The sequence below is a fragment of the Mustela nivalis genome (assembly GCF_964662115.1).
Source record: "Mustela nivalis genome assembly, chromosome: 19".
In the NCBI taxonomy this organism is placed as follows: Eukaryota; Metazoa; Chordata; class Mammalia; order Carnivora; family Mustelidae; genus Mustela; species Mustela nivalis.
The window spans coordinates 29,969,110-29,990,527 of NC_139038.1; the positions used below are offsets into that span (position 1 = coordinate 29,969,110).

A 21,418-nucleotide genomic window follows, 5' to 3' on the forward strand; every position below is an offset into this window, starting at 1 on the left:
TACAGGTGGGACACCTGTAGATTGAGAGAGACTGCAGGGGTGCGTGAACCAATCACAGTGTGTGGACGGACCCCAGGTGGACCTCACTCAAACATCCGTCTCGAGGGGCGTCTGGATGGCTCAGTGGGTTAAGCCTCTGCCTTGAGCTCAGGTCATGATCTCAGGGTCCTGGGATGGAGCCCCGTATCCAGCTCTCCGCTCAGCAGAGAGCCTGCTTCCCCCAGCCCCTGCCCCTCGTGTCTCTCTGCCTACTTGTGATCTCTGTCAAATAAATAAATATAAAAAATCCTTTTTTTTTTAAAAATCCATCTGGACTGGAAATGTGAACACTCAGCAGATACTTGATAATATCAAGAACTTATCGCTGGCTTGTAGGTACAGTAGCGATATTATAGAGTGTTTTCCTTTTAAAAAAAAATAAAATAAAGGGCCCTTATGTTTCATTTGAGATACCTCCCCAAATACCTTGGGATGAAATCAAGTCACGCTTTGGATTGGCTTCCAAGACTATGAAAAGCTGGGAAAGCAGAAAGATGTTCGGATGAAGCAAGATTGGCCCTGATTCACGACGGTTTTGGGTGATGGGTTCACAGAAGTTCATATGTTGCTCTGTCTACTCTTACCTTTATTTCAAGTGTGCACAGTAAAAACATCCTTTTAAAAAAACAGTGATGGAGCCACCTGTGGGAGACAACCTGACTCTCCCGAAGCCATCATGAGGCAAGGAGTTTCCTTATCAGCCACAGCACACTGGCGGCCTGGGAACACATGGCGCCAGCAAAAACTTGCGGGCCGTGGTTACTCGTCCTCATCTTCAAATTCCTCAACCCCCAAGGGCCAGGACAGCTGCTCTGCTGACACAGCTATGGCTAAAACCAACTGCGAGCACCGTACGAGCCATGTCAGGGGCAGAGTAGAGAGGAAGAAACGGGCTGGGCAGGGCATGACCTAGAGGCTTCTCTAGTGACCTAGTTCCTTCTCCCCTGAGAAGGGGATCTACAAAAGCAAGAGACCCCCTAAAAGGTGCCCTATTCAAAGAAGTCCCTTACTGATATTTCCATCTGAGATTCACCAGGACTGGCAGAGGCCTCCTTTATACGTCTTTTTAAGGGGACTGTGTGGGTCTGTTTGTTTAAGAGCTCTTAGCTTTTACAAGTATATTCTGAAATACTTCAGAATGAAATTGGGTTTGCTTCAAAATACCACGAGAGACTGTGGAGTAGATTGGGATCATGATGAAGGAAAAACGGTCAGCAGTTACGTCTAACTGTTGAAGCCGTGTAAGGAGTACAGAGGCTTGGGGCGCCTGGGTGGTTCAGAGGGTTAAGCCTCTCTGCCTTCGGCTTGGGTCATGGTCTCAGGGTCCTGGGATCAAGCCCCGCATCCGGCTCTCTGCTCAGCAAGGAGCCTGCTCCCCCCTGCCCTCTGCTTGCCTCTCTGCCTACTTGTGATCTCTCTGTCCATGTCAAATGAATAAATAAAATGTTAAGAAGAAGAAGAAGAACAACAACAACAACAGAGGCTCATGAGACTGTTCTGGCTTTGTACATGTTTCGACTTTTCCATAAGAAGATTTTAAGAATTCCCTGGAGGTTTAGTCTTGTTAGTCATTCATACTTTAGTGAGAATTACACCTACCCCAACTCCTCACCAGTTTTCACTCATATCTAAAAAGCACTTCAACTGTTTGGGTTCATGAGAAAATTTCTCCCCCTGCCCAACCCCTGCCCAAGGAGGTGAGAGCCTGGTCTCCATCACTCAGCACCTTGCGACTAAAATACTGAAAACAAAGTCACATCGCGATTTTCGTTCTGAGCATCAGTTTAATGTAGATCTCAACTCTGAGTTCTTTAGCTTGAGTCCTTACGTGGAATCCAATACTTTATTCAAAAGCTCATCTTTCTTTTATATAAAGAGGACTCTGACACATCAGGCACGATGGATGCCGCTGGCGCCAATTTATGAAGCAAGCGCTGCTGGTATTACCACTCCCAAGGTCCTGGCTGCCTCAGGACCTTTTACATATTATTGAAATGATGATCACATTCACAGTTATCTGCAGCATGTGATTACGAATGTGTTCCTTACCAGCTTGGGCTTACTTTCCCATTAATAGTAACCTGCCATTATAATGAGAATAAATGTTGCTAATATACCATTTATTTCACCCATGAGCAAAAATTCAGGGACTAACTACACTCATACAGTAAATGATAAGTATCCTGTAATTTGAAAAATCAATCAATAGCTCGCTGAGTCCGGGCACATGGGAGGAAGCACAGATCTGTTTGCAGAGGCAGTACTGCAACACGGGGCCCCCAGGTGACTCCACAGCGCGGACATGCGGCTCTAGATCAAAACTTAGGTACAAAGAAGGCAGGTGTAGGGGCACCTGGGTGGCTCAGTGGGTTAAAGCCTCTGCCTTCAGCTCAGGTCATGATGGGGTTCTCTGCTCGGCAAGGAGGCTCCTTCCTCCTCTCTCTCTGCCTGCCTCTCTGCCTACTTGTGATCTCTGTGTGTCAAAAAATAAATAAATAAAATCTTTAAAAAAAAGAAGAAGAAGAAGAAGAAGAAGAAGGCAGGTGTAAAGGAGCCCCAGCACATAGAGGCCAGACGGGGAAATGACATCATCTACTAACCATATTCTGTCTCCCCTCTCCCCCCCCCACACACACTTGACCCTTGAACAATGAGGAGCTTTGGGGGTACAACCTCCGCACCATCAAAAATCTGCAGGTGACTTCTGACTCCCCCGAAACTTGATGGCCTACTGTTGACCAGAAGCCTTATCGAGAATAGAGTCAGCTAACATACATTGTGTATGTTGTATGGGCTGTATACTTAAAGTCCTCTAAAGAAAAAGTGTGGAAAAAAATACAGTATGATACTGTATTTATCCAAAAACTCCCTCTGTGAGTGGACCCACTCAGTTCAAGGCCATTTTGTTCAAGGGTTAACTGTATGTAGATAGAAAGCTTCCTATGAGCTAGGGCACTTTGGATGTTAGTAAAAGAAAACAGATGAGAACTTAATAAAGAAACAATAATTACTGTAAACAGAACTGGGAGAAACTGGCTCAGAGAAGGGACTGGAACCAGAACAGCTCTGTCAAGTTCAAGAAGAACCACAAGAGCAATCTGGCACACTCTTGCCCCCGGGCCAGAGAAGGGCCTTACGGTTTTGGGTTTTTTTATTATTAACTTTTTTTTTTTCCCAGTATCTTTTTTTTTTTTTTTTAATTTCTTTACAGCGTAACAGTATTCATTGTTTTTGCACCACACTCAGTGCTCCATGCCATATGTGCCCTCCTTAATACCCATCACCTGGCTCCCCCAGTCTCCCACCCCCTGCCCCTTCAAAACCCTCAGATTGTTTTTCAGAGTCCATAGTCTCTCATGGTTCACCTCCCCTTCCAATTTCCCTCAACTCCCTTACGTTTTTGTTGACAGCAACTGCTGGAGGAGAATGGGAACATCTCTGCCAGGAGTCTAAACCAAAGGAATTACACTAAAACAGGTAAAGAAGAATCCTAGGGCTTTCATGGGCACATCTGTTATCTTTTCTCTTCAAAACCCTTGGTGACAACAAATTCCCCTGATGTCTGCATCTTCAAGACAGATGGGGAAGTTTACAGCAAAAATCCCAAACTTCAGTACTAACAGCCCCAAAGAAAAAGTGAGGAACATATTCTAGAAGCTCCTATAAAGGGCCTGAGTTCTGCAGAACGGCGAGGACATGGCTCTCACCAAGGACCCCACGAGGCCTCACTGCATGTCTGCACTTCAGCCCAGCTGCGGGACGCTGCTCAGTCGGTCTGTCTCACCCTCTGGGCTGGGAGCCTCCCCAAGACGGGCACTGCCTCACACCCAGCACTGTGACCTACGCCCAGCCTGGGGGCAATGAGGAGCTAATGCTACCCACTGATGCAACACCCCTGACGCTGCCATCGAGAAAGGAGAAAAATCCATCTAGGCAGGTAAATGCGCTTTCCGGACCATCGCTGCCTCGACTCCCATCTTCCGTGACTCACCTCGTGGAAGCATCATCTCAGCTGCTGCTGGGGGGGGGGGGGCGAACCGTGAAAAGAGGAGGAAGGAAGGAAGACAAAGCTGGGCTAACTTAGAAGGTCCTCCATAAACACATGCTCAAGTTGTTGGAACTGACCATCAGTCCCTCGTGGTGCTCTCCAGACTCTCCGGGCTAAAACTCCTCCTAAAACTGAGTGTTCGAAGAGCCGGCCTCCTCTGAGGAACCCAGCGAACCCCCACCCTGAGCCCTCCACCCTGAGCTACGGGGCCCTGTACTACGCATGCTCCGTCCAGGACTTCCCAAGTCCCATCTGCCACTCGATTAAACATGACACTGAAGAGCCGAACCTCTCAGGAGACGGTCGTTCTGTTCAATATTTATTGAGCGCCTACTGGATGCTGGAACCGTGTTAGGCAATTAACACACAATTAAAAAGTTATCATCTACAGTTCCCTCGAGGAGCTCCCAGCCTGGCATTCTACTACGTTTGTTTCAGAAGCGGGTAATTCCGGCCTCTGGGAGCTGATTCCCTTCTGCTGTAACTCAGAGCTCGGGGTGTGCCCCTCCCGGCGCTGCTGGCCTCTGCCCGGGCCGCAGCCTCCCTCTTCTCTGCTGGGTTTCCTCCTTGCACCTATGCCCTCCACCGTGACCAGTGCTGGTCCTTTCTCTGCCAGGTCCACCTTTGATGTCTCCCATGAGCGTGGCCTTCCAGAGCCGGCAGACAGAATCCAGGTTCGTGCTATACTGCTGGACAGCCTGGGTGAATCAAACCCAGCCCTGCCTGCTTCCTACCCAAGCCGAGAAATCTTGGGCACTTTACTCAGTTTCTCAAAGTTCCATCTGGCAACGGCACCCTCCTTGAGAAAGTCTGCTGAGCACCATGTGAGCTGATCCACGTGGAAGCCTGAGTGCAAGGCCTGGAAACGGGTGTGCACCTGACCGCTGGCTGCCCCAACACAGTGGCTATTGCCAGATGAACCTCCACCAGCAGCACTACTCTTTCCTTCTCTTTTTCAAAAGTGAACCATCATAGGGTGTCAAGAACAATCTCTCCACCTCCAGTCCTTGGTCCCCGACGCTCTCCAGCCACTACAGGATGGCTTACATCCTGTTGACTCTGGGCACCGCCGTCGGGGATCTAGGGGTCAGGTCACTGAACACTCACGTGGCGTGTGTAGCCTGTGTGTGTGTAGGTACATGAGGTGGTTTTAGGGCTCTGAGAGGCATCTAGAGAAAGAATGTTCAGGAACTCCGTCTTCATTGGGATGAATCACAAAAGAATAATTTACTATTGGGGTTCTTTGAATAGTCCTATGACATAAAATGCAATGCCTCTTCTTCTGCCCTTCTGCTACGGAAGGAAGTGCATCAATGCTTCCCCCACAGGCTTTCATTACTCCAGCCAATGGTGTTAGAAGCCCTTGGTTAAAAACCAACCATTGACTAAATGACAGATAAGCCTCACAAAGAACGTTGGAAAGCGCCTGATTACTGCCAACCTGAAGTGTTCCACACAGGTCTCGGGATAATGAGATGCTAATAACAGTCACAGAGGAAAGATCACTGGCCACTCACTCTGCTATCAGGAAGCAATGAAAAATCAGCCCGGGGCAGTAAATGCCAAAGAACACCTCTGCTTCAGGCTCCCATCTCACTCAGCTCCTGGACGACAGCCACCCACTCTACTACTGGGAAAGGGGGTCCCGGAGGACCAGACAGGAAGGCAAACAGGAGAGATCCTTACACCCCAACCACCACTCCCTCTGATGTGACAGCTAAGAACACCACCAATGCACGGGGATAGGACAGTCGCTTCGCATCAAGCCATCATCCTCTCTGCATCACTCAAGTCTGTAGGGAGATGGTTGAGACTCTGTCACGATCAAAGAGGGCGGTAGCACAGCCATTACACAGCCTCCGAGGCACCATCATCTGGCCCACCCACATCACAGCAGCCACAGAGCTACTGCTCTCCCCACCTGCTCTGCGCCAGACCTAGCAGGTCTCCTTTCTGTTCCTCGAATGTGCTGACTCTCCCTGTGCAGGACCTCTGTCCTGGCCATTCCCCGTGCAGAGAGCAGGAACTCAAAAAGCACCTGATCATCTGACATATCTGCCACCCAACCAATGAACTATGGTGCTTTGCTCAGTGGGTCAAGGGGCAAGTCACAGTCTTCTCGAGCCCTCCAGAGCCGGAGTGGCTGATGAGCCCATCGGCTTCCTACCTGGGGGAACCTACATGTGGATCACTGCCCCTCCCACCCTCCACCCAGGGCTCAGCATGCTCACAGGAGCCCCAGGACATGAGTACCAGCCTCCGAACTATGTGCAGGCCTGCCCGAGTCCTTATAACCAAGCACCTGGCCATGGGAGCTCATCAGCTCTGCATTCATTCAGCAAACCTGTCCTAAGGGAACGTGAAAATACTTGCACTCGAGGGTTACTTAGCATCTACCATTTGCCAAGAAATGGTAGCTGAGTATACCCAGCCAAAAAAGACATGGTCTCTGCCTTCCAGGGACTAGAGGTCCCAGGGGAGACACACAGGCTGACACAACCCTGAGGGTACATGGCCCATTCCCCTCTCTACGCAGGCGTTCTGAGAACAGAATGTAGATCCAGCACCTGGCACCGGCCCCAGCCGACTGCGATCAGTGATGCCACTGGGTAAGCCTGTGAGGTTCGGCATGGGGGACAGGCCAGGAGGGGACCGGGTCCTTCCATCCTGGTTTGTCACTCCTCCCCTATCTGCCTATTATGCTAAGACCAAACCCCAGCTCATGCCCCTTTGGGCTCCCTTGAGTTAGAATTCAAATTGTTTCTCGCCTCCCTTCTTTAGAGGTAACCAGGAACCCAGTGAAACAGACAGCAAGCTTGTGAGCTTGTGAGGCTGAACCAGGAACAAGCATAGGGGGCTCCGCTGCAAAGGGCCTGGCCTCTAAAACCTAACCTGAGGTCAGCTATGTCTCCATGGCAATGGCAGGGATGTTTCTGATTCCACACATCAAATATACTGCAGAATATTCACAAAGGACTCAAGTGTAGACACCTGCACGTACGTGTACAAAAATACACAATTCGTCGTGAATGCCACACCTGTGACCACAACACACACACACACACACACACACACACACACACACACACTGACGTATACATATATATTCTATCGATCAGTTGCCTATCTGAAAATGTAGCCTTCTAGCTTTAGCACGGAGTATGGCAGCAATTAACGATTTCTGATTAAAAAAAAAAACACCACGTTATCCTATCAAAGAGGTGCCCCTCCCCTTTATCAAGAATATGTTTATCAGGGAGCTATCAAATTAGTATGCTGTGTGCTTAAAAGTAATGCAACGCTGTGTGTCAGTTCTACTTCAGTAAAAAGTATTTTGTTAGGTAGGAATGAGAAATGTTATCAAATGACTCTTTGGTACCAAGCAAGATCTCTATCTGGCGTTTAGCCTTTAATCTATCACGGAGCTGACTTGATGAATTTCCTAACGTTAAGTCATCCCTGAAATCCTAAATTAATCCCTATTTCATGGGGATCGGTCCTTTCATATATAACTGGATTTGACTGGGCAATACCTTGCTAGAATTTTTATACCCTGATGCACAGGTGAGACTGGTCCACGGTTTCTTTTCTAGGCTCTTTGGCAGTTTTTGTTCTTCTGAAGTAACGCATACTGAAACCAAGATACAGAGACACAGATATACGTAAAGATACAGAGAAGGCTTTAAGAGAGGTACAAAGAGCAACGGGCTGTTTGTGCATACCTTGAAAGACTTTCTAGAAACCGCTATGAAATCACTCAGGTTTGCTACCTCCCAGGGCACCAGCTTTATTTTTATACCTTCCTTCCCATTTCTGGATGCTCTCCAGGTAAGTAGGCTACACCCTCAATTAATTGTGATAAACAGACACTGTCCTGGGAAAGAGCCCATGTCACCCATATTTGTACTTTCATCAGCATCGAAGCTGTTTGTGACAGCCTCTCCCGCTTTTCATCTCCTCCAAATTCAAGAGCGCGTTTGTTTTCCTCTGTTTAACATGACATGTTTGTGTTTTCTCTATTTCCCTGCCATAGGCACCGGAAGTCTCTAATTTAATATTTTTCTGAAGAACCAGCTCTTAGTTTTCTTCACCAAGTTTAATGTTTTTTACCTGGTTGTGTTTTGTCTCGTTGGTGGTGCAAGAGGACTAGTGTCTGATTCATATTGCTAACATCTGCAGAACGGGCTGGACCTGTTCCCACAACGTCCCGAAGGCAGCCGACCCTGGGAGCAAACGTACACCGGCCAGCGCCAGCCTTACCTCGATGAGCTTTCTCTCATAGGAGCTCGCCAGCTCCTCTGCCACTTCGCCTGGCTTCTGCTCGGTGACTGTAACTTCGCCATCAACGCTCCAAAGATTCGGCACAACTTTAGGGAAAGAAAGAAGGAAACCCCGTAAATGTTTTAGCAGTCATTGGAAGTTATTCTCCCAGTAAAAAAATTTTTTTTTCTTCTTGCCAAATGTTTTCTCCAATGAGAAAAGCTCTTTTTAGGGCAGCGGGGAGAGCAGGGGGTGTGAGCCCAGCGATCATGCTACTAATGACTTCAATTCTGCGACATTTTCACCCGAGTACAACGAAGTGAATAATAAACTGTATTTACAAATGGAAGAACGATCACAGAGACAGATGCACGTGAGTCTGGGGAATAATCTTGTTACTACTTCCAGTTCCAGGGCACAACAGACGACACATTAACAGAAGAGCCTACGCTTCCATCTTTTGCAGTGGTTCAATTTCTTTCTCTCTAACGAGAAAGTTCCCCAGAGCAGCATCGTCTGTCCACAGCAGACGTCAATGGCAGAGGGGGGTCAAAGTACGGGTAGAGCCGCTAAGAACTGCCATTTATAAACCATACTTTGAGCGGAAGCTAGGCAGCTTCGGGAGAAACTCTAAAATCAATGCATAATGACAACACAAGGACATCCTAACAAGAGACTGGCTCCCAGATCAATGTGGGAATTATTAGCACAGTAGACACCAGTGGGTGGTTTTTCCTCCTTTCAGGGACACATCCACACATGCTCACTTCGTGGGGAAGAGCAGGAAGTTAGGACCGGGAGTGAGCAGGCGAATTCCAAGAAAATCAGGGGAACACAGGCAGGAAGGACGTCCCCCAGTGGCATGTATCTGGAAGAGGGATTAGCCCCCAGTCCAAAAACAAGCATCAACTAAGCAGATTCCATTCCCTGTGTGTTCCGGGAGAGCAAAGTCCCAGATGCCCCCCAGAGCGTGAGCAGATGGTCATGAAGGCCGGCCCTCCCGCAACAGGGAGTTGAGGGCCTGGAGAGAACGGTCAAGTGGGCCAAGGCTGAGCAGAAATGGGGTTCCTGCAGCTCTGCTGTCAGCTCCCTCCACTAAGCCTCCATCAGGTCACAATGAGCGCGAAGCCCAAAAGCAGCACGGCCCTGAATGATGACATCCAAGATGCTGGAACCAACCTGAAGACGCTCCCACCCCAGCAATCCCAAAGGCTGCAGGCACGGCTGCGGACTGTGCCCCAGGAACCCTCCACAACCCGAAATAGGTATGAAGAGAAAATGTCAAAGGCTTCCCGTTAGAGCAGACCTCCTGGATACATTAATTCATCTTCACATCCTCTCAGAGTCCCATTAAAATACCCACTTTTAAAACTCTCGTAGCATCACCCTTGAGAAAAACAAGAAATGAGAGAGGAAACGAGACAACAAAATTCTAGTAGCTGAGAAGCAGGCGGATCACTGGTCAAAGGCGCGTGACAGGCCTGCGAAAGCTTCCTTCTCGGCTCCAGTGGGGCCGCAGCAACATTCCGTCTGATTAACGTGCGGCAACTTGAAAACGGTAGATACGAGACACTTCTAGACGTGGGGATACACATGGTGCTCAAAGTGAAGAGATACAGAGTCTGTTTGAGAAGCCATCTGCAGGAAACAAGGGGTTTATTCCCCGGAGAAAGTAAACCTGCAGCACTGGACCGAGCTGAGGTCTGGGTACCCGACGGGAAACAGAGGAAACAAGACTGCTGAACCAGCATGCTTCACCAATGCCCAGAGCAGCTGTCCATCAGCACACACCTAAGCAGGGAGTGAACAACGTGGTCCTGGGAAGGTAAGAGGCTTAAGAAAAAGGCCCAAAGGGACCCATGGGCGCTCTCCAGTGAAATGGCAGAGCCGGCTCGCCCCACCAGGAGCTGAGCACAGCCTGACATCAGCTTCTTAGTGTCCCACGCCTAGCTCTGCGTGACTGGCAGGAAAGCACCTCACGGCTGTGATGGGCTCTTAAGGTGGGAAACAGGGACCAGAATCGATGGAGGAAAGACAGAGGAAAACAAGTTCTAAGAAAAAGACCCAAGTTAGGGAAAAAGAACACTCGAAAAGCAAACGATCGGTAATAATCCCAGAGCGAGAAGATGGTAGAGTTGAAAAAGGTACAGAGAGGTATTTAAAAAGAAGAAAAAGGAGGACACACAGAGAGGGTAAAGAAAAAAAAAAAAAAAAAAAACCTCTTCTGCAAAGCAAAACTGTGATAGAGGAAATGGAACACTGGATACAAAGGAGAGAAGGTAAGAAAATCTCCAGAAAAGAGAGCCAACGGATAACAAGACGGAAAACAAAAAAGGTAAATGGAGAGTTATCATTTCAGAAGAACCCAAGAAATGGGGGAGGCGGGGAGTTAACAGACAAGGAAATCAGAAACTTAATTCAAGAAAATGCCCCAGGACTGAGAGACAGGAGTGTGGAGACAGAGGAACTTGCCGAGTGCACGGCGCAGCGGGGGAGCCACGCTCAGGCCTCGCAGGGGAGTGTCCGAACATGAGTGACAAGGGGCACGCAGAGGAGCCCTTTCACAAAGGACAACCAGAAAGGACACGGGGTCTCTGAACACCATCGCCATACACTAGAAAACAACGAAGTGATCCTGTCATCATCAGGAGGGGAAGTATTTCCAACCTCGAATTCTGTACCAAGCTAAGCCCAGTGCTAAGAAGGTGAAAACATCCTCAGACGTGCAAACTTTCCAAAATCTTCACCTGCCCCCAAACAAAACAGAAGAAATCTAAGAAAAAACAGATGTTCTAAGAAATAGAGGATACAACACAAAAGTGAGAAGATTGCTAATAACAACCAAAAAGTGGACACTACCCCCACGGCCATCACAGATGATGGGCAGGTCAGCACGCTGCAGTCTGTCCCTACCATGCACTAGAACTCAGCCATAAAAGGACCAAAGCACGGAGCCCTGCCATAACACGGCTGCGCTCGGAAAGCATACTGCGAAGGGGAAGACGCCACAACAGCCTCAAGAGGCCACAGACAGCGGGACCCCATTCGTGTGCAGTGTCAACAACACGTATTGGTTTCCAAGAACCGGGAAGGGGGAGAGACCTCATGGGGACAGGGATGCTCTTTGAGGTGACAGAACACACTGGATTCGGAGAGAGGTGGGGTGTGGCACAACCTTGTGCAGATCATGCACTCCAGAAGGGGGGACTACAGAGCCCAAGAACTTTCTTGAAATAAAGGAGCAGCAGTGGGAGCCACGAACCAGAGGAACCAGCCTGTGGAGCAGCCAGACCTCCTCCAGTCCCAGTGGTCCTAGGACTACAGGAGAGGTTGTTTCAGGATCGAATGGACGGGTGCCCTGTTTTTAACAGAAATTTCCGTGAGAGAGCACCTGCATTTGAGTTATTAATGAGTTCATACAACATGAACCAAAATGGTTTTTTCAAATATCAACTCAAAAGAAATTTAAAAGTTGTGTGAAAATAGTGTTCACACACCTCCCAGCTCAGCTGGAGGACATTTTCCGAGTCCTAGCAATGTATTCATGGCCCAGGAATCAAAGCAAAATGATGGTGTGCCTATGCTGAGGGTTGGAGGGACAGAAAAGCGACCCCTCGAGTTCCACAGCCAGAAATCAATGGAGAACACATCCAGCAGAGAAAAGAACAAGCAGCAGCAGACAATACTGTTCAGAAACACCAAGAGAGCTCCCAGAACCACCTGTTCCAAGGCTGGAAGCAGCTGCTTGCGGGGAGAGGGACACAGCAGAGGTGTGGCGGCTGGGAGCATCGGGTCTTCCATGGCAAGGCGACGCGCCAGCGCTGGATTTCAACAACAGAACATCGCACTGGATTCTAAGTAGGAAAACAGAATTTGACAGGAGGCTGCACTTAGAAAAGTTTGGCCGGACAGCAGCAGTGCCCGCCAAGGCAGGGCAGACACCCCAGCACGAAGCTATGTGAGGCTGACTCGAGAAGCCCGGCGCTAGGACACATCCAAGGCGTGACAGGTGTGTGCAGAGCAGGGCCTGCCGGCCGGTGCGCTCCCAGTGACCTGACCTGTGCCTGAGCGAGGCGGCCTTCCTCCACCAGGAGATCCTGCTGATCGGCAAGACACAGCCATCTAACCTGCTTCACGTCTGCACCGCTCGCGGTCTGAAAGCCAGCCGCGGGCCCTCGCCCCTCAGACAGCAGGCCCTCTGGAGGCGCCTCTAAGAGAGGGCCACAGAGTCCAGCGCCGAAGGAGGCGGATGCGTGAGGAAGCTTTTTAACCTTCAAGACGAGGGAACAGACCCCAGACAATCATGAATTTATAAAAGGTCTCTTAGAAACTAACCAGCCGACCTTCGCCCCCAACTATGTGACCTCCTGTTGCCCGGGTTCAGTTCGCACAGCTTTAACAAGCAGGCCAGAAACTTCCATCCCGTGTATAAAATGCTAAGTAACGAACCCCAGCTGTACCAGGCTTCCCCCGCCACCCCGGAAGGCGGCCTCTCCGACGGCTCCCAGTGATCCCGGTGAGCATGGGCTGGACTCACCGCAAATGAGTCGTCGCGTCTAAGGTCAAGTTTACAAGCCTCTGTCTTGGGGCCCGCACCCACTCTGTGAGCACAGCCAGCTGCCATCTCAGGAGCAGCCTTATGGAGAGACCCACGGTGTATCCACTCAGTCTGGGGTCTGCCAGCAGCCCCCCGAGTGATCACAGACCCTCCCCCACCAAGCCTTGAGTGCATAACCACAGCTCTGGCAGGGACCCAGAGTCAGAGCATGCAGCCGAGCGCTCCTGGGATTCCTCCCCCTCACAAACGGAAGTCAGTGGGTGTTTATGGTATCAAGCAGCTGAATTTGGGGGTCATTTGTTACACGGCAGAAGACTAACAACACAGTACCTTTAATCATTCGACGGGTACTTCCCCAGGGAGCACTGTGGGCGGGCCCCTGACTCGGGCCCTGGAGTTGCAAGGACGAGGGCACAGTTCCGCGCGGATGACGCTTATGGAAAGGACAACGCAGAGGTGCACTTGGCCGAACTATCTCCATGGCGTAAGGCTTATTAGGAAACTGAAAGGAGCCATTTAATTGGTCAGACACCTTCCACCTCTCCACTGGCAAGGCGAGCACGTGGTGAGGCAGGAGAGGCCGGTCATCTCATCAGTTGAAATGTTACAAGCACCGAGTCTCAACTGTTCATTTTTCAGCCAGAAAGATTTCACCTGCCGTGGGAACAGCGGAACATCTGAGTGTTCAAGGAAGGCAACGCAGTCAAAGCCCAAGTGACATCCAGTTGTTTGAGAGCCAAAAACGGCACGTTACACCCCCATCCCACACTTTGTGCACATCCCCCAACCAAGCCCTCCGTGGGGCGAGGGTCAGCTGTGGTTGAATTCGGAAAGTCCAGTCTCCACAGCCAACACAAACACTTGCGCTGGGTCCAGCGGAAGGCGGTGATGGGGGCTTTAAAGACGCACGTCTCCTGTGAGGGATCTACTGGTCTGAAAGGCAGAGAACGCCGACTTACTCGGCCAAGAGGAACACACAGCTCCGTGTTCCTATCAGCTATAGCCGCTCCTGAGTTCAAGAACGCCAGGCTTGAAAACTGGTCCGCGGGGCAGTGTTCAGCCTACAGTCCCGTCGTGGACATTTCTGGCCCGTGATCGGAGTTACCAGCCGGCATCCGCACCTCCACAGCCTGCCCCGGTCAAGGCCCACGAGCCAAGGGCAGCGGGCAGGACCCGACCCAATAAGACAGAAGCTTCCATCTACAGGGCTGGGTATCTCCATTTCAGATAAGGAACTGAAATTGTACTGAAAAAGCCCAAGTGCAGAGACAGGCCCAAACGTGAAAGGAAGAGCCATGTTTCACGTGCTGGACAAAACCTGAGAGCGACGTCCACGGACAGCGGGAGCTCACGGAGACTCAACGGTGACAGCCCTGCAGGGGACCCAGCACAGGAGAAGTCACCGTGCCTCTTCAAAGGCACCATCTCACTGCAGCCTCTGTCCACGACTCCATCTGGCTGTCTCAAGCCCGGGCCAGAGGGCAAGAGGTCTATGGCCTTTGGGTAGCTTAGACTCCAAATGGAAAAATTTGGTCCAACCAGGAGGCCTTCTCTTTTCTAATCCAAACAGACACCGAAACTGTGTTTGGTGGGAGCACAGAAACACTTACTTTCAATCAGAACTATTTTTCGTGTTCCAGAAAAGCTGTGGGTTTGTGAGCTGCGTTAGCAGGTCATTTAAACTTAGCGAGCATGACACAGTTTTTCCCCTCCCTGCAGCTGGCCATTACTGTTGGGGGGTGTCTGAGATAAGTCATCTGAAAGCAGCAGACACTGTGCTGGTCTCACAGGCAGGCACCAGAGAACACATGGGGTTTTCTGCCTAAATTAGTTTAAGCAAAACTTCCAAGACCATGGAGAGCAGCATGGCAAACAGTATGATAAGGTTACTGTTTTGCTTTCAATTTCAACAAGCTTAGCACGACCCTAGATGCAAACAGTGTGAGAGAGACACCGGTGGCTAAAGAAGATAAAGAACCACTCTGAGTTCCGAGATGGCTCCCTTGAACGTCCTGACGGCACAAGGCAGTGTGCCAGGTCCTGGAACGGCAGCCCTGTTCTGGCGGGAGGGGAAATCTGGGACATCCAAAGGTTCTAAAGAAGAAAGGTCCCTCCCGGGTGCAGTGACAACGATCCCTACCAGACAGCAGGGATCCACAGTTGTTCCAGCCAAGGAAACACTCTTCATAATAACAGCGTCCAGAATGTTCCATGTGCCGGCTGTGGCAAGGGGAGAGCACGCTCGAGAAGGCAGCGTGGGCTCTGCAATCAGACCCAGTGCCAAGTCTGGCTGCATCGCTCCCCCGTGAGTGACCTTGAATGGGTCTTTATTTATTCTCGCAACAACTAGCAACTGAAGATTCGTTCTACACCAGGCACTAGGCACCACAGAGAGGGGTGTACTAAGCGGGGAAACTGTGAAAGCCAACATGGAGTTCACCCTTGAGTGGAGCCTCAGAAAATAAAGAAGTAACTATCTACTCGAGCAGGCTGTGAGAAGTGCTAACAGGGGCGGTGAAAACATGAGCACTGAGGGTGTGTGCGTGCTAATTAATGCAAGGAAAGGTTCACAAAGGCGATGTCATTTGAGCCGAGACCGGAATAAAGTGGTGGTGAGACCCATGCAAGCGCTGAAGGACTGCATTCCTGGGAAGAGCAAGTACAAAGGCCCTGGGGTGCTCTGGAAACAGCAAGGAAGCCACGAGGCTGAAGGACAATGGATACAAGAGAACTGAGACCGTGGCAGGGGGTGGGAGGCTAGGATATTTTATTTTATTCTGAGCAAAACAGGAAGCCCCTGAAAGGTTCAGAACAAAAGGCAGGATGACCAGACCTTTTCTGAAAAATCATTCTACCAGTCACATGAAGGCAGCGTAAGCAGGGAAGCAGAGAGAGCGGGTGGAGTGGCCAGGGGCAGGGGGCACGGCTCAGCTCTCCCCTCACCGAAGAACTGCCCGTTCTTTGCAAGGAGTGCAGTTAGCAGACGACCTCCAGCTAGAGTACCCCCCACATGTGTAAAAGATGCTAATGTATTTGATGTGGGAATAGGGTGAAGACAGGAGTCACACTGACGCCAATAATTTTGGTCTCGGGAACCTCAAAGAGCACAGCTACCATTGTACTGAGCTGGGGAAGGGGCGGTGTGACAGGGAGGAGGGAGTGAGTCTGGTTTGCAGACAAGGGAGGTTTGACACAACCGTCTGAGGAAAAGCAGCCAGAACATAGCAGCATGGGAGCCTGAGTTCCAGGGAGAGGGGAGTTGGGGAAATCAAGTTAGCAGTCACGGGGGCAGCGATGAGGAAACAGCAGGACTGGGTGAAATCACCCATCCTTTGGAAGCAGAGTCTCCTCCTGTTGTAAAACAGTAACAGGCCAACCTCCACGAGCTGTGGGATGAGCCACCCGACGCAGGCGAACACGCGGCCCAGTGCATGTCCCGGTGCGGCCAGGAGTAAATGCTGGACGAGGGGCACTCACCAGCCAAGCGCGGTGCTTACCAGCCCGGCACGGGACTCAAGCTCCACTGCAGTATTTCCTGTCCTCACAATACACGTGCGAGGGACAGAGTGATAGCCCCCAAAACTGACTTCCCAGGGGGGTTCCTGAGTTGCTCAAGGGCAGACAGCTATCAAGTGACAGAATTAGAACAACGTCCCCATCAGCGTCAGCGGCTGAGTAATGGAGAATCCCTCACTTCCCTGCTCAGATCTTGGTCCGGCAGGAATTCAGGGGGTCCAAAAGCTAAGGAGAACTCGGGCCAGATGGTGGCCCGGGGGAGGGGGACGTGTTGGGAGGGGACAGTGCTCCTCTCCCTGCCCCAGGGCTGCGACTCAGACAGGAGACAGGGGCACTGCCACCAGCCCCCACCCCACTCCAGCATCACCACCCTGGTGCCCCCTGGGCAGCAAGCTTCTGGAATCTCTCAGGGAGCTTCCATGGCGGGCTGGCTCCCTTTGGCACTCAACATGTTATGGTTTGCCAGCGATGGGGCAACCGATGACCACAGCTGCTATTCAGCTACTTTCACTCTTGTGGGGAGAAGGTCACCAAAAGCAAAAAAAAAAAAAATACAAAACAAACAAACAAACAAAAAAAAAAACCCTTTATCTAATATAGAGTCTCTAACAAGATTCCGGGACACAGTCCTTGGGGAAGAAGGTGGCATCGACAGACAGGCAATGGTGCACTGAGAAGGAATGGTGGCTCCGTGCGGGAGCAGGGAACCGTACAGTGCGGTCACAGTCACAGGCTGCAGCCCAGAACACCTGTGTGGCAGCCATCAGGAGCTGAATGGGCTCCTGAGAACTGAGCCCTAATGACACCCCACCTCCCAGAGGAGGGAGAGCCATTTAAGGCTCAAAACACCACTGCACCAAATTCCATTTCAGAGATGAGAAAAGAGAGGTTTGGGTGGGTTTCTTTCTTGCCTTTTTTTTTTTTTTTAATAACACTGTAAATGATGGACCAAGTTATACAGACCAAAGTCTCCCTGGTGTCAAGCTCCCACAGCGTTCCCCACTCACCACGTGCCTCCCTGCCCCACAGGGCCGCCTCACCGACACGGCACCAATTCCTACGATGTCAGAATTCCAAGACCCTGTGCCAAAACTCGCAAGGAGACCTACTATCTTAAATGCAACCACACACCCCCCCCCCCGGGACACTGTTGTTTGCCTCATGGTGTAAGAATACTGTAAATTGCCAGCTCTCCAGAACTCGAAACCAAATTCTTCAAACACTTGATAAAAACCCACCCACCTCACAGACAGGATTCACTGGTTTAAGAAAGAAAAAAAAGAAAGAAAAAAAAAATGAGGCAAGGGGCTTGTGTGGTGAGACTCAAGCCAAGAGAAATGTTACTCAAAGAACAGCCTCGTATGGGATGGCCATGCCAACAAGATCTATCAAAAGAGGACAGAGTCCTCTGCACCCTCAACATACGGACCAGGAGCCAAGGGACTGAGAGGGCTATTGTTTCTAGTATCAGACGAGGACTGATGTGTGATCAGGAGAGTGGGCAGACACACAGGGCAGCCCTAGGTTCAAATCTTGGCTCTGCCACCAAGGAGAGCGAGACCTTAGACTTCGGACTTCATTGCTATGAGTCTCCGTCTCTTCCTCTGTAAAATGGGGAGGGTACCTCCTGCAAAGATTCAACGAGAGAAAAGGCTCAAGTGTTTTATATTCTCACTCCGAGCATTAAAAATAGGGTGCCTTTTCTTTCAAGGCAGAAAGGTCTTCAGCAGAAGCTCCTGTCTCGCATAGGTCTTTCCAGAGAAAGATGCTCACCTGTTCAGAAGCCGCGGCTCTTTTCCGAGAGATCATCTAAATATATATCACACGCACGGGGACAGCTGGGGACGACGGCGGCAGAAACCAGAACTGTCTTCACACCCTTCGCCAAGCACATTTTCACCCGCTCACGTGGTGGAGTCCAGCAGAGGCTCGGACAGAAATGTGAGAGTTGTGTTTCCTCCCCTTAAGTGAAAAGCAGTTTGACAGTGGAAACCACTTCTGCTGGAGTGAAACACGCAGCTAGGCAGGCCAGACACAATGAGTTCTCTCCCTGATTTAAGTGGTGTGAGTGCTGGCTCAACGGAGCTTTGGGCCAGACCGTCCTCTGTGGAGGTTCATCTGGAGACCACTTGTCAGCAATGAGACAAGGTGACATGGAAGGTTCCAAAGCTTTTAAAATTGCTCATTTTAAAATGCAAATGTGTTGACGTTCAAGCATTAACTGAGTCACAGAAATACGGATGGTTCTGTTTTGGTAGAAGGAACAGCTCGGAAAGACCCCACCGAGGTGCACCCCTGGTTATCCTAGCAAGGACAAAGGGCACACCCAAGACGTCGACCTTGGAAACCTGGGCTGTAGGGGCAGTAGAGAGCAATCAGTACTTTCATTCTAAGACTTTAAATCATCTTATTTCAAACAATCACGTATGACTTCTGTAATTTGTTCTTAAAACAGCATGGCTACGTACTTCAAAGGCAGAAATGGGTTACCTGTAAAGCTTGGATTCATGGGGATGGAAGCATCCTTGGGTAATCACTGCACAACATGGTCTTTAGCAGGAACTCCTGGAATTTCAAAAGCCCATGTGGACAATTTCTTTGAATTGCCTCAATCCTAGGACTTAGTGTCGTATCCTAAGCCATTCCATCTTATGCACTTAGGAAGGGAACACACCAGTACAGTGAAGAGAGACATAACAGAGCAAATGACCCAGAAGCTGTGGTCAGATACAGCTGGTTTCCGACCCCAACCTGGCCACTTCCTGCAAGGAACTTAGCTGACCGAAGCCGGGCCTTCTGGTCGGTAAACGGGATCATCACATCCACCCTGCAGGGTACCAGGGGAGGATCTAAGGAGGCAGGTGAAGCAGCCAGCAGGGCCACCAAAAGCAGGCTTTGGATGTGGCAAGGGTGTGTGTCTTGTCTGTCCACCTAGACTAGAAGCTCCTTCAAGTTTCCATCTTGTTTCTCTCAACACACAAAATGTTCAAAATCAGATGGGGCACAAGTCGGATTCTCAATACTTCCTGCCTGGCTGGCCAACACGTCTTTGAATCTGAATGTACCAACTTACCAAGACTTTCGGTCAGCCAACATTGGCCACTCCTACTGGAGAAGCCGTCTAACTGACAAGGTACCTTTAGCATGGCTCTTGGTCTTGTTCTGTGTTTTCTCTCCGTTTCTTCAATAACTTTGTTTTCTCAAATTGTAAAAGTAACACATGTCCATTGCAGGGGGGAAAAAATCCGTTTTTGTAGTTTCACACCCCTGTGGTAGATGCACTAGACCTGAGACAATTAAGAAACAGGAACATGGATGGAATAAATCTCAACCCAGCCAGCAGGTCGTAGGCTAAGCCACTGTATTTCTAGAAAGTTTATATTCTCTCAAAGGAGTGCAGACACCCACTCCCACTCTCTACTCATGGACGGCCAACTATGCAAGAAGGGAAGACACATCAGTAACTTCACAGCAGGTGTAACCGGCAGGGATGCCTACGGAGGGCCCCGCACTACTGTAAGCGCATCACAAGCACTAACCTATTTCATTCTCCTTCCCCGTCTGCAAGCAGGGGAGGCACATCTTAACCCCACATCACACCACCCCACAGAACTCCAGCCCCTCTCCCTGTCACCCCATCACTCTGGCCTGGCAGAGACTGACAGGATTCCTGACTCCAGAGGGAAGGCCTGAGGAAGCTTCAGACAAATTAAGGATGCTATTCCCTAAGATGTTTTTTTCCCCTCATGCCAGTGCCCCATACCAGCAGAGACACTCAGAAACCACAAACATTTAAATTCTAGAGGTGACCATGGATTTTCTACTTCCCATTTCCTTATAAATTAAAAGTACATGAGCACAAGCGTGTTATTTAAAAAATGCAACCCAAGAGAACTCGTATGTTTACCGCAGTCTCATTCACAAGAGCCCAAACATGGAAGCAACCCAAGTGTCCGCCGATGGACGAATGGATGAGCAAAACACGGTCTACACATCCAGTGTAAGAAGGAAGTTATTAAGCCTAACACTCTACAGCACAGATGACCCTGGGGGATGCTGAGCTCGGGGCAAGAGGCCAGCCGCAGTCCAAAAAGACAAATGCTACAGGGGTGTGCTTACATGAGGTGCCTGCAGCAGTCAGACTCACCGAGCTGGAAAGAGGAAAGGTGGTCTCCACCGACTGGAGGAAGAGTGGGGCATTACAGAGTTCCACTCTGGGAGGATTCACTCTGGAGAGGCACCGTGGGGGAGGTGACACGATTCAAAGTATTTAATACCATCCATTTGTACATTTCAAGATGCTTTAAGGTCAATTTGTTATATTTTACCACAATTAAAAACTTTTTAAAAAATTGTTGAAGGAATTAAAGTACTGATACCTGTAACTGCAAGGATAGACCTTGGGAACATTGCACTAAGTGAAAACACCAGAGGCCAGAGTCCACACACAGGACGTTTCTGTTCACAGGTACCCCCGCTTTCCCCAAGTTTTCATTATGCCACTTCGCGTCCACAAAAGATTTAAATTACCACCTGTTTTTGCTAAGTAGAAGAAATCCATAGGTCTTCCCTTAAAAAAAAAAAAAAAAAAAAAGCTGTTGCTGTACAAATGCAGATCTGCTGTGAATGCCAATGGGCACGACACAAACTTCTAGAAGGCAGGGTGAGTTCTGCACCTGACACTGCTTCTGCTTACAGAAGGCTCCCCAGAGCATCCTGTTTTCCGATATGGGGGGAGGGGGTATATTTGATGTCCAGAACTGGCAAATCCACAGACCAGAAAGTAGTTCCGTAGCTGCCATGGGTGGGAAGTGGTCTATAATGGGCTAAGGATTTCTTTTGGGGGTAAAGAACACGTTCCGGAGTTTCAGAGTAGTGATGGGAGCACGTCTTGGTGAATATACTGCAAGTATGCCGTGCCCGTGAAACAGGCGAACTGTATGTGACATAAGTTCTAGGTCAATCAAAAAATTCCAGTGCCCAAGCAGAGGGCACCG

The 21,418-nt window shown here is 49.9% G+C and overlaps 1 protein-coding gene across 5 annotated transcripts in view; it reads right to left on the minus strand.

Moving 5' to 3' along the window:
* SNX29 (sorting nexin 29) overlaps window positions 1-21,418 on the minus strand; it is a 478,644-nt gene that overhangs the window by 222,860 nt on the left and 234,366 nt on the right. For all 5 annotated transcript variants that reach the window (XM_082714096.1, XM_082714098.1, XM_082714099.1 and 2 more), the window contains one exon: window positions 8,348-8,454. In XM_082714096.1, the coding sequence (XP_082570222.1) occupies window positions 8,348-8,454 (107 nt within the window). The remainder of the gene's footprint in view (window positions 1-8,347; window positions 8,455-21,418) is intronic.